The 13189-nt window shown below is 41.3% G+C and overlaps 1 protein-coding gene across 1 annotated transcript in view; it reads left to right on the forward strand.

The window, feature by feature from the left end:
- The window catches only part of CNTNAP2 (contactin associated protein 2), a 1845032-nt gene that overhangs the window by 1697783 nt on the left and 134060 nt on the right, over positions 1–13189 (forward strand). The window contains exon 19 of the mRNA XM_059712082.1: positions 10688–10924. Coding sequence (XP_059568065.1) covers positions 10688–10924 — 237 coding nt within the window. The remainder of the gene's footprint in view (positions 1–10687; positions 10925–13189) is intronic.

Here is a 13189-nt window from a genome sequence, read left to right on the forward strand (position 1 = left end):
CCTCTATATTAAACAGAAGATCGAAGCCTTAAAATACCAGAAACCTGAGCCTTCGGGCTGTTTCTTTGAATGATTGGCCTGGGTGCTGAAATAATACATGGAGCCTTCTGGGGAATTCTGAACTTGAAGCCGCATTTTCTGTGTGGTGCACTTTTTCCCTGGGCTGTCCTCTCACCCGCCAGTGGGACTTGCTCTTGCTGTTCCCTTCATGTCAAAGGACAGGTCAGTGAGAAAACTCGGGCAAATGAGGGCTCAGCAGGTCACTAAGCAACAAATGCTTTTCGGAAAACCATGTTGAGGTATTCCAGATAGTGTGTGTGTGTGTGTGTGTGTGTGTGTGTATGTGTGTGTGTGTTCATATATTTTCTGGGGGAAAATATATGAACATATTTATATACATATTTATATACATACGTCCCAAACATACACACTCATTTTCTGCAAGACCATTTGGAGTTTGATTTTATGTATGTATGCAGTATATGTATGTATGTGTGTGTGTATGTATGTATGTATGTATGTATGTATATCAAGAGAGCTACAGAAAGCTTTTTGCAAGTATTTTTAATTTATTCCATATAAGAATAACTGTATTTTATGCAATAATGAATACCTCTATTTTTGCACAGATGTGATAGAAAAAAAGGGGAAAGCTTCTAACAGAGGGGAAAATATTAGTAAAATTTTAGTTGTCAGTTTTATAACAGAAGCTGTTTCCTTGTTTGAGAATATCGTCTTCATTGAAGCAGAAGGAAAAGAGGATCTGGCAAATGGCCCACAATGTTCCTTTCCCTCGGCAAGTGCAGGTGTCAGGAGGGTTCTTTCTGCTGGTGGCACACGTGTCGGTCATCCAAGGCCATGTGTGATAATGCGATGAATTATCAAAATGTATTCTTTTTCTTCTTTGCCTTTCTCCTCTTACCTTTTGACTTCCTTTCTCCTTCTGCCATAGGGCAAAGTGTAATAACTTTTCAATAACAACCTCATTTTCAGGAATAGGGATAATCCATAATCCTAAACTTATTTTTTCCAAAATGTACTGATAGATAATTATTTCTTGATTTATTTGAGGTGAATCTTTGCTTTTTACTAGTACCTCATATTATAACTTCTTTGGAGAAAGTACCCTTGAAAAATTATAGCTAGTGATAGAAACACATTGCCAGCATGTCTTAGAGCATCCAATAAGCTGTAAGGCATTTAATTATTTTAGATATATTATTTTACTTGTATCTTATAATACTTTCATTATTTGACTGCTATTTTACTTCACGATGATGTCTAAGTTGACGGAATAGCATTTCTCTCAAAAAGCCACTTTACAAGGGAAATTAAACTGAAAAATATCACCTAAGTAAGGTCAGTGTGGACCAGCCAGTTAAAGTATATACTATTTCTATTTAAAAATTCGACTTCAGTCCTGCTCATTTCCGCATATATTTATTGCATACCTGTTGAAAGCCAGGGGCTGGCTGAGGGCACAAAGTTCTTACCCTCAAAAGCTCACATTCTCGTGAGCTACTTGGTTCCATGATTTTCCTGTGGCACACAATGGGACGGGTTTGAAGAACACCCATGTTTCTTCTCTCTCTCTTCCCTTCCCAGAATGGAAGAGTCAATGGTGGGCCCCTGTATTGCCTATCTGCAAAAAAAGTTCTACATGGAAATACACATACATGTACATATACACATACATGTACATATACACATACATGTACATATACATAGCCTCAACATGGTTTTCCATAATTATTTGTGTGTATACAGATATTTGTGTCTGTTTATGTTTTCCAGAAATGGGAAAATAGTGTTGTATCAATGTTGGTTTCTTCACTTCAACTTGCTCTCAAATGGTTCAGGAATTAGTCTCAATGTGTATATATATTACATGTGTGTATGTAATACCCAGACACAGATAAATGTGGGGGAATCTGATTATGGAGGATATGGGAATTCTTTGTGCTAATCCTGCAAGTTTTCCACATCTAGAGCAGCGATGCTCAGTCCTGGCTGAACATGAGGCTCAGCTGAGCAAATGATGAACTACACAATAGGCTGGCCTTTCTCCAGACCAATCCAATCAGGACTCCTAAGAGTTTGCCTCAGACATATAATTCTCAAAGCACAGCCAAGATTGAGAAGTTCTGATGTAATTTCCTAAACCCCACACTGATTCACCCCCTGAGCCTGTGTTCCCGCTATCTCCCCTGCTAGGAAGGCCCTCCCCCTCCTGTTCACCTTGCAAATGTTCTCACTTGTCCACACCCAACTCAGAGTCACCTGCCTAGTGAAGTAATCCAGACAGTCCCACATCCCACCCACAGAAAGAGCCCATCTTTCTCTTCTGCTGTTTCTCTCCACACTCTCTGTTATTCTAGATCGCATGCTGTATTCAAATGATGTGTGTACTCTGTCTCCCAGCTAGTAGTGAACTCCTTTAGGGGACAGGTCCTCATCGTGTTTATTTTCATCATCAGCATGGGCCAGGCATATAGGAGGTTCCACGGCATGTTCACTAACTTGAAAGCAAATAAGGTCGCACCTGTTGGACTCAAGTTTTAAGGAGGAGCTCTGAGGACTTAGGAGGAGCCCTGTGTATAGCACGTGGCACTTAGGGAAGGAGATGGAATCCAAGCATGAGTAAGGAGGAGAGATGGATGGGAAGGAAGTACATGTGATAAGCCAGTAAGGCAATCAGGCTGGACCACATGCAGAGTATGCAGAGAGGGAGGGATGTGGCTGAGAAGGGAGCAGGTACAGACAGTGAGGGTAATGCAGGTCATTCTGGGAGCCGAGTCTGCATCTAGCACAGTGCCTAACTACACTGAGCATCTCACTGTATTGTTTGTCAGGGAATAATGAGTGAATTCATTTTTTATTACTCCTGAATCTTTTGAGGGTGAGGTCATGAAATCTCAAGAAAACTATTAACCCTGTCCCCAGAAAAAGGCATATACACATACTGTTGCTGGAAATTTAATAAGATTTACAGATTCTCTGAAATGTATCCAGTGACACATACACACAAATTATATCCCAACATTTTTTAAAAAATATATATTTTATTGATTTTTTGACAGGGAGGAAGGGAGAGGGATAGAGAGTTAAAAACATCAATGAGAAAGAAACATCGATCAGCTGCCTCCTGCACACTCCCTACTGGGGATGTGCCTGCAACCAAGGTACATGCCCTTGACCGGAATCGAACCTGGAACCTTTCAATCCTCAGGCCGATGCTCTATCCACTGAGCCAAACTGGTTAGGGCCCAACATTTTTTAAACAGGATAAAATTGAAGTTTAGGAGAAACACACATATATAAGATGGTCACTTTGAAAAACTATGAATAAGAGATGCATCAGAAGACACTTTTTATGAAGTCACTATAGCTTTCCAAGTTGAACCTGGGTGCCTGAAGTTGAGGCACAACAGAGGAGATCCGGAGGAAAGAACAGAGTCAAGAGATGGTTATGAGACAGTGGAAACAAGGGAGTTCAGGGTGACTCCTGCCTTTTTTTAGAACCCATATTTTACTCTATTTTAAAAACATTTATACAGTGCCGTTTACTGTGTGCCATACTCTTTCCAAGAACTTAATAAATATGAACTCATTTAATTCTCATATCAACCCTGGATGATAGATATTATTATCTCCACTTTATAGATGAGCAAACCCAGACAGAGGTATGTTACTTCCCCAACATCACACAGCTTGTAAGTGGCACAACTGGGATTCAGATGCATGGGAGTCTGGCCACAGAGTCTGTGATCTTAAGTCTGTGGTGCTTTTTTTTTAAATTAACTTTTATTGACTTTATTGGGATGGCATTGATTAATAAAATTATAAAAGTTTCCGGGGTACAAATCCATAATACATCATCTGTATATTGTATTGTGTGTTCATCATCCCAAGTCAAGTCTCCTTCCATCACTATTTATCCCCCCCCTACCTTCTTCTACCTCCCTACACCTCCCTTTCTGTCTGGTAATCATCATACTGATGTCTGTCCATGAGGTCTTTTTGTCATTGTTTGTTTTTGTTTGGTTTAGGGTTTTTTGTTTGTTTGTGTGTGTGTATTTGTTTGTTTTTCTTAATGACTCCTGCCTTCATGTATTTGAGTGATAGATGGATGGGGTGTCATTTGTCAAACTAGAAAATCCAGGAGAGGAACAGATTTGCATGATGGTGAATTCAGTTTTGTATGTCTTGAGTTTGAGTTTCCCAGGGAAGAAGTAGATGGAGTTTCCCTGTAGGAGTTTGCAGGTCATGGGTGATAAGATGGGGTGCTCCCAGGTATTGGGTGAGAGTCAGAGGGCTGGGGCTCAGTGTACCAACATTTTCAGGGGACAGAGGCAGGAGAGCCAGTGGTGCGATAGACACACAACATTGAAAAAGGCCAAAGGAAACCGTTTCCAAAGGCCAAAGTGTCCATTTCATCCAGTAAGGACAGAGATTGTTTTTCAGTTTGGTAGATGGAAGTTCATGGTGATCTCAGTGAGAGCAACTTGACGTTATGAATGGAAGCCATTTAAAGCCCCCGAGGAAGTAAAAGTGCAGAGACCAGAGGGCTTCTGGAATTGTCCCTCTGAAGGAAAATGTAACTGGATCTCTGGACAACATTTTGACCTTGACCAGTTCCTCCTCCTTGAAAAATCCACTTTCTTCTAATTCTGGTCCCTTCATCTCCACTTATCCATCTTTAAAGTATTGATTTTCTCAGAAATCAGTCCTAGGCTTCCCTTTCTTCTCTCTAAGAAACTTCCTTTAAGCAACCCCTGCAGGCTTGTGGTGTTAACTACCATCTATAGTAATGACTCTAAAATGCACATTTCTAGCCCAGTCCTCTCCTCTGCCTATCATGTATCTCTGCTTTTCTGACTCAAAGGCAATTCAAACTTTACCTGTCCAAAGCTGAACTCATGATACCTGCCACATCCCCACCCCCACCAGGACACCTCTGTGTTCCCTTAATCAGGGACATCACCAACACCCATCCAGAAATACAGGAGTCTTCCTTAACACCTGTCTTTCACTTTCCTGCTTCTTAACTATCTCATGTTGTGTCCACTTTACCCTTTAAACATGTCTTGATTCTAGCTACTTGTCCCCCAGGTTTGTAGGCAATGATGAATGGTCCAAACCATTACCATGATTCCTCTGAACCATTGCAACAGTCTCTTTCATGGTCTACCTATATCCCCTCTCCTTTCCCTCCAGTGCGTTCGCCAAACTGAAGCCAGAATGATCTTTGAAAACTGAAAATCAGATTTTGTCACCTGTGTATAAAACCCTTCAGAGTTACCCATTACTTTCTAGACAAAGACCAAAATCCTCAAAACGCTACTCTCTATCTCAGATGAAGTTGGTTGTGGCAAAGCCCTCATCTCATTTGCTTTCCCTAAAGCACTCTAACCCGCTGACTGCCATACATGCCTAATGCAGTTTCAGAAGCATGACCCTGGAATTGTGGGTGCAAACTCTCTTCCTGTTAAAATTCAAGTCAAGTCGTTCAGTGCCGTTGGCTCTTAAACTCCAAGTGAGAAAGCCCTCTGACTCCTTCCTACACAGTCAACTCATAGACCACAGCACTTACTGATGTGTTTAAAGTAATATACATTATATTTGTGTCTCGTGGGGAGCATGAGATTTTTTTGGGCATTTCTTCTCCTCTGTGCAGATTCAGACACTTTAGAAGCTTATTACATAGAAACTGACCTGGAAGTCACCTGGCCTTTAGAGAGAATGGTGAGAACATGGTTACAATGGCTATGCATTCACCTGGGGAAACAGAACAGGCACAGGTGAACATTAACCCATCCCAGGTCCAGTGTTGTTAGTCCAAAAGGATTAAATTGAAGAAAACATCAAACAAACAGAATAAAAAAAATTAGGAGGAAAGTCAGCATGGAGCACTTGGGGATAAAAGCAGATTTTGCCATTGTAAGGCCAGGAGAGAAACATTGTATTTCAGGACTGCAGAGCCTTGGGAGTACAGTGGGAAATACATTTAAACAGAGCTGGGCCTTGCAGATGGCCCTGGAAGGAGCTGGGCCTGATGCAGAATGGGGCTGCCTACAAGGAGGTGATACCCAACATCACTAGGAGCAGAACTCCATAGAACTCACTTTTTTTACCAAATGATAAATTGAAAAGCAGTTAAGGAGAGTGATTATTTGGGCATGGAATTGAGCCATAAAAGAATTTAATGACCCTGTGCTTCCTCAGTGTCAACTACCCAGCAGTTACAGTTGTTATAGAAGCTATACAGAGCTTTCAGGATGTGGAATAGCTGGGATGAGGTAGAGGAGAGCTTTGGAAGGCAGGAAGGAGTAAGCAAATACTACAGCATTTGTCTACAATCAAAGATCAAAGGAAGGAAGTCTTATTATGGACTGAATGCTTGTGTCTTCCCCCAAATTCATATGTTGATGCACAAACCCCAATATGATAGTATTTAAAGATGAGGCTTTGGAAGGTAATTAGGTTTATATAAAGTCATGATGGTGGGGCCTTTGTGATGAGATTAGTGCCCTTATTAGAAGAGACCAGAGAGCGTTCTCTCTCTCTCTCTCTCTCTCTCTCTCTCTCTCTCTCTCTCTCTCTCATAATGTGAGCACACAGCAAGAAGACAGCTGTCTTCAAGCCAGGGAGCTGTCTGCAAGCCAGGAAAAGAGACCTCACCAGGGATAAAATCAGCTGCCACCTTGATCTTGAACTTATAGCCAACAGAACTGTGAGAATACATTTCTGTTGTTTAAGCCACCCAGTTATGGTACTTTGTTATAGCAGCCCAAGCTGACTAAGACAACCACCATGAGGGGGGCTCAATACATACGGTTTGTATGAATAACTGGGTCAGAGGCTGGGGGAGTAGAGGAGCATATGTAGGAGGCATTTCACAGGCTTGGAGACCAATTGTGAACATCTCTTCTCCAGTCCATATTTAATGATATCATGTCATCAGATTGAAATAAGCCAAAGTATGAGTGTTTACACCATGGGAATAGGCAAACACTAAAAATCAGGGGTTTTCCCACTGGAGAGCCAGCTGTTTAACATTAACCAGCGTACCATTGGATACATGAGATGAAATCCTTGTGGGAACAGAGGTCCATGGAGTTCTTGTATTCATAATAAACCCTAACCTTTTTGTTGTGGTTGCTGTCTCTGTTTTAATTACTAATACACAATGGCACTCTTCAATTACCTTTTATTACCCATCCAGAATGATTCAGCATTTGTAGGCTCTCCTGGCAAAGTTAACCATCATTTAAAGTATTGTTTCTATGGGGAACTATTTCCAAATTGCAAGTTACTGACTTTAAAATAAACTTTTGGAAAATAGCACATTTGTGAGTTGGGAGCTTTCAATTCTGGGTCCTTGTGGGGAGGTTAGAGAACAAAAAGAATCATGTTGATTTAAAAAATACAACTTGCAAGAGAAATCCTAAGTGAAAAGGCAAAAGGAATAGAATTATTGAACTTGGAGGAGAAAGAGATGAGGAGCAACTTAGTCACAGGGGTGAGTGTCAGCTGGGTGTTTGTTTTTATCACCATAAACATCAGGGATTTGGGTTGACAAGGGGGAGATGTCTTTATGGTGCTATTCTGGGATGTATGGCTTGTGGATTTTATTTTGAACATTTCAAAACTTATTTTCTTCAATCAGGAGTGGTTTACATAGGATCCGTTTTGAGAACCAAGAAATGTTAAGATGAGATTACTTGTCATCTTCAAGGTTCCTATCACCTTCATGTCCCTAAGTCAACAGATGGCATAATGTATTTCAAATTTTTGAGAAGCATTATATTATTCAATAATCCCTTTTGTAACACATCTTGGAATGTAATCATCATACATCTTAGAATAACTAGATGCAAAATGTATCCGTTTCTATCCAAAAATGAATATCATTAATCTTAAGTTATCTGATATTAGTATAAAAACCTCAAATCAACTATTCTGAATGAATACTCTTTGACCATTTAATGAGGGAAAAGATGTTATTTGATAAATTAGTGTTATTTTAGTTATTCATATGGAAGCATTGGGGATATTATTTTCCTGAATGATATTGCAGTACCCTGATTTGGCATTTCCTGAAAGTAATCTGAAACAAAGAAATTATAGCTGTAACTCTGCCGCTTCAAACCTTAAATGTTTCACAGCACTCCCAGGCCCTGGTTTAATAGTTGCTTTATGATGCCATTTCAGAATAACGCTCCTAAGCATGGAATAACCCTTCCTCCAAAACTGACATGAATCCATAAAGCTTGTTAACGATGACTGTAAAATCCACCAAAAGTATTCTCGGTGGCATATTTTTGGTTTATTTATCTAAAATCCTTAGCTTTCTGAATGTCACTTCATGATCAGCCTTGCTCATCTCCAGTTTATCTAACACATACTATTTACCTGTGGTTGGCCTGCTCCTCTTCTTCACCTTTACATAGTGACGGCCTCTGGCTCTTTGGGTCCTGGCTCCAATGTCTTTTCTCCCAGGAAGTCTTCCTAGGGCCCTGGAGACCAGGCTAGTGCCCCCAGTGTTGCAGGTCCCCCACTGTACACTCTGATCCTGTACTCACCACACTGCCTTCTAACAATGTCTGTTAGTTAAAGCATCTTCTAGACCAGCAATCGCCAGCTGGTGGTCTGTGAGGTCCGAAAGGTTGGCAACTGCCTCCGAGAGCTCTTTGAGAGCTTAGGATCTTCTAAGCAGCAAGATGGAGCTCTTATCACATAGCCTGCCAAGAAAACCACAGAACACTCACCCTATACTCGGAACACACTCACCATGTGTTCAGGTTGTTGATGCATCTCCTCCACACCCGCTGCTAGACAGAAAGCTCCTCAAGGGCGGTGATGCATTTCATGCATCTTTACAATCCAGTAAGTCATGCGGTGACTAGTGTGGGTTAAGTGTATGTTTAATTCTGTGTTTGCCAACAAGGTCACTGGCATTTTTGAGCAAGACAAGTCTTAATTGTACAAGACAGTCCCACACATTGGAGGACATCGGCAGTCCTGCCCCTGCCCACTAAATGCCAGTGGTACCCCCATCATTTGGACACCTTCCCATACACACATACATATACATGCACACACACATCCACATGTGAATACATGCACACACATGCACACACGTTTGTAAGAGTTCTTGGGGCAGGGGGGCTCAGAGGAAAATAGTACTACCCATAGTTGAGAGCCTGTAGCCAACTGAACTCATTTTACAACAACTCAGTGAGAAGCAGAACATGGTAGACTCTGCAACAGTGCCAGATGACTCACTGGAGAATTGTATGTGTGAGGTGGTGTCAGGTGGGGTACAGGGTGGGATCTGTGCCCTCAATAAAACATGGTAACATGTCTTTGTAATATAACTAATCTTTATCAAACATTTATCACATATCCACGCACTGGGCTAAGTGTTTGGTAATTTAATCCTCATAACAACCTGTGTGGCCCCATTTTTCAGAGAAGGAAACTGAGGCTTAGAGAGTTTCAAGCCATAGACCAAGTTAGCACCCGTGGTTAGCATCAAGGCCAAGATTCATCCACAGGAGTCTGACTCCAGGCTTTGCTAGACTATTTAACAAGAAGAAACTTCAAAATTCCCAGATGAAAGAACCCTTTTCAAGTGTGTCCCTCCTATTGATTATAATATAGAGTGCATTTCACAAAATATATTCTGCATAGTGTTAATTTAGTGGGATGAGAATAATGGGTTCCATAGGCAAAGAAGTTTGAGAAATGCTTTCAGAAGGGTATGTGTACAGGGCAATGAAATAGTAACTCTGAAAACCAAACAAGCCTCCAAAGGGTGCCTCAGTGTTTCACAGTGAGTCCGGAGGTGATTTCAGAACATTCGGGATCAAACAGTGGGGAAAACTACAGCAGGAGCTGGTCTGCCAGGAATTGATTAAAAGCCAAGCAGTGCTGATTAGGCTATAGGAAAAGACTGATGAAGGGTTAGTGACCTTTCTTCTAATTTCATCATAACAATAAGTACAATTTATTATGTGCAGATTACTTAAGTATCTTTTGTAATTTTCACTATTACAATCTCCCTTTCACAGATAAAATACTGAGTCCTAGAGAAGCTGCTGAGGTAGCTTCCCCTAAGGCCGCATCACTAGTTAACGGCAATGCCGAATTTGAACCCAGTTCTACCATCATGTCTTGTGATTTGAAACACTATCCACAAAGCTTCCAGGACTTATGGTTTACTCAGGGGCTCTCCGAGCGAGTGAATGTCCAAAGTGAAACCATCTCAAAGACTATACCCAGGAAAGCCTTGAATTGGTGATTCATGTTACAACACTGCCTTCATTTCGGTGTATCTCTTCAGCCTGTATTAGTTATCTGGTCTAAGTACTAAACTGGAAGTTTCTTTCTGGCATGATTTACATTTCTTAATTGTACTATTATATTTTAAATTAACAGATCACCACATTGTTGCATGATTCTTTTTTTTTCTTTTTTTTTTTTGGATTTGTGTTGATGAAATGACATCCATCTGCCTAGAAGTGCACCCAGTCTGAGACCCTTCCTGGAGTCAGAGTGCGTCCTTGGTGAACTGCCTTAGCGGCCACTCCAAAACTAACAATTGACCAGAGTTTAAATTGTTGATGGTGCCCACATCCAACTTCTTATTTTTCAATTTCCTCTTTCCTTTTCTTTTCAACAGATGTTGGTGCATTTTTTGAAGAAGGGATGTGGCTACGATATAACTTCCAGGCATCCGGGATCAGCGGCAAAGAATCGGGCAGCAGATCGGAGAGCTCACCGGATCCACAGGGCCCACTGCCAGACCTGGCCCATGAGGAGATTCGGTTCAGCTTCAGTACCTCCAAGGCGCCCTGCATTCTCCTCTACGTCAGTTCTCTCACCACCGACTTCTTGGCGGTCCTCGTCAAACCCACCGGTAAGGACAAAGACAGCTAGCCATTGACCTAAGTAGAGATGAGCTTTGAAGCAGTGAAATTAATTTTATATAAATCAATGAGTCATCCTGATTATGATAATGATCAATAGTTTCCTACAGAACATATAGATGTTCAGTAGAATAGAGAATCAGAGAAATTTGCATTCCTAACCAGTCTCAGGATTTCACATTCATGAAATATACCCCTAACAGAAAGGTTACTTAAAACAGGGGTATATTTATACTTATAATGGGACCATCTTGATCTCTAGATATGCACTAAGCCAAAGAGGGTCAGACAGGTGGCTAAGACAGGCATCCTGGTGACAATTTTGGGCATGGCCTTATGGCCTGACTTAGAGAGAAGTGTAAACCTTCCTAATGCGTATAAACTTGAGATCTAAGACACCTACAGATTTAAGATCACTTTTTTTTCTAATGAATATATTTTAGGTGTATCAAGGAGCGAATTTCTCTAACTCATTTCCCAGAGAGCTTGTGTAGCTGGCACTGTGGAGGTCCCTTTCTCATCGTCTTGCTCTTCAGTGGTTAGGCTCTGCAGCTTCTTTGATGGTGACTGCAGGTTGTAACATCTGAAAGATCAAGGTCTTTTTCCAAGGGAACCAAGAATTATTATTATCATTATTATTAACATAATTCAACTTGAGTTTTGAAAAATAGCAAATTCTTCAACTTGTTCTTTGGACAATACACTAAGTTTAAAAGATGGGTAAATAAATGCTAGGATTTTCCCTTTTAGAAATTATTCCTAAAGTAATTAGCCAAAAATTAGATAGAAATTTAGCATGAAGGTGTCCATCATGGTGTTACCTCTAGGAATTAGAAAGGACTGAGAAGTTTAACTTGAGTAAAATTTTGGTTTGTGAAAGAGGGAATCACAGTTTTATGCAATGTTATGTATCCATTAAGAGTTCTGTTCATAAAGAGTAATTAATGGGATGGAGAAAAATATTTTAGCAGTATCATGTTAAACCAAAAAAAGGGGGGGAGGGGCAAGATACAGTTTTGACTGTCCAATATCAGTCTAACTTTGTGAAAAATACTAGTATAGCCAGAAAAGCAACAACGTGAACCAGGTGTCCGTTTGGATGTTGGTGCTGCTCGTGAGTAATACTCTTCTACATGCGTCAGTGCCCACGCTGAGCAAGGATCCCTGTTCTAAATAGCAAAAATAATACATGAAATCAGTGAGGAAGCGGAAGGAAAAGGGACATAGCCCCTGCTTTCCAAGAGTTCATGAGTTAAGTTTACATCTCCTGGATCTGGCTAATAGATTTTTTTTTAAATATATTTTATTGATTTTTCACAGAGAGGAAAGGAGAGAGACAGAGAGTCAGAAACATTGATGAGAGAGAAACATCGATCAGCTGCCTCCTGCACATCCCCCACTGGGGATGTGCCCGCAAGCCAGGTACATGCCCTTGACCGGAATCGAACCCAGGACCTTTCAGTCCGCAGGCCGACGCTCTATCCACTGAGCCAAACCGGTTTTGGCTGGCTAATAGATTTTTAATCCACTGATGTTGTCCAACTCAGTGGGCAGGGACGATGGTTCTCACATTTATCTTGTCAAGAATTTAATGAACACAACCCAGTAGATGCTGTATTATCTGCTCCTCAAGACATGGCCGTGCAAAAATGTGGTCCCCAACTGTATTCAGTAACTCAACACCAACACCCACCCTGAGAGCACACATGCTGGTGTTTGTGGGCATTTGTCTCTGGCAAGGGTTTTCATTTTTTTTTTTAATATATTTTATTGATTTTTTACAGAGAGGAAGGGAGAGAGATAGAGAGTTAGAAACATCGATGAGAGAGAAACATCGATCAGCTGCCTCCTGCACATCTCCTACTGGGGATATGCCCGCAACCCAGGTACATGCCCTTGACCGGAATCGAACCAGGGACCTTTCAGTCCACAGGCCGACGCTCTATCCACTGAGCCAAACCGGTTTCGGCAACGGCAAGGGTTTTCATTTAATAGTAAATTGATTTAATGTCAGTGGCTACCATGGAATGATGCCCAAAGCATGCTAAGTGTTTCACATGTATCCATTCCTTTAAACACACATCTTTGTGCCATAGACACTATTCTATCCCCTTTCTACAGGTGACCTGGGATACATAGGTTCAGTGACTTGCACACCCAGTGGGTGATGGCAAACCCAGGTTTCTAGGCCCGGGTGCTGGTTCCAGGCCCAGAGCTCTGAGCTGCTCTCTTCACGCTGCAGAGACACCAGGACC

The sequence above is a fragment of the Myotis daubentonii genome, chromosome 10 (assembly GCF_963259705.1).
Source record: "Myotis daubentonii chromosome 10, mMyoDau2.1, whole genome shotgun sequence".
Taxonomy (NCBI): domain Eukaryota; kingdom Metazoa; phylum Chordata; class Mammalia; order Chiroptera; family Vespertilionidae; genus Myotis; species Myotis daubentonii.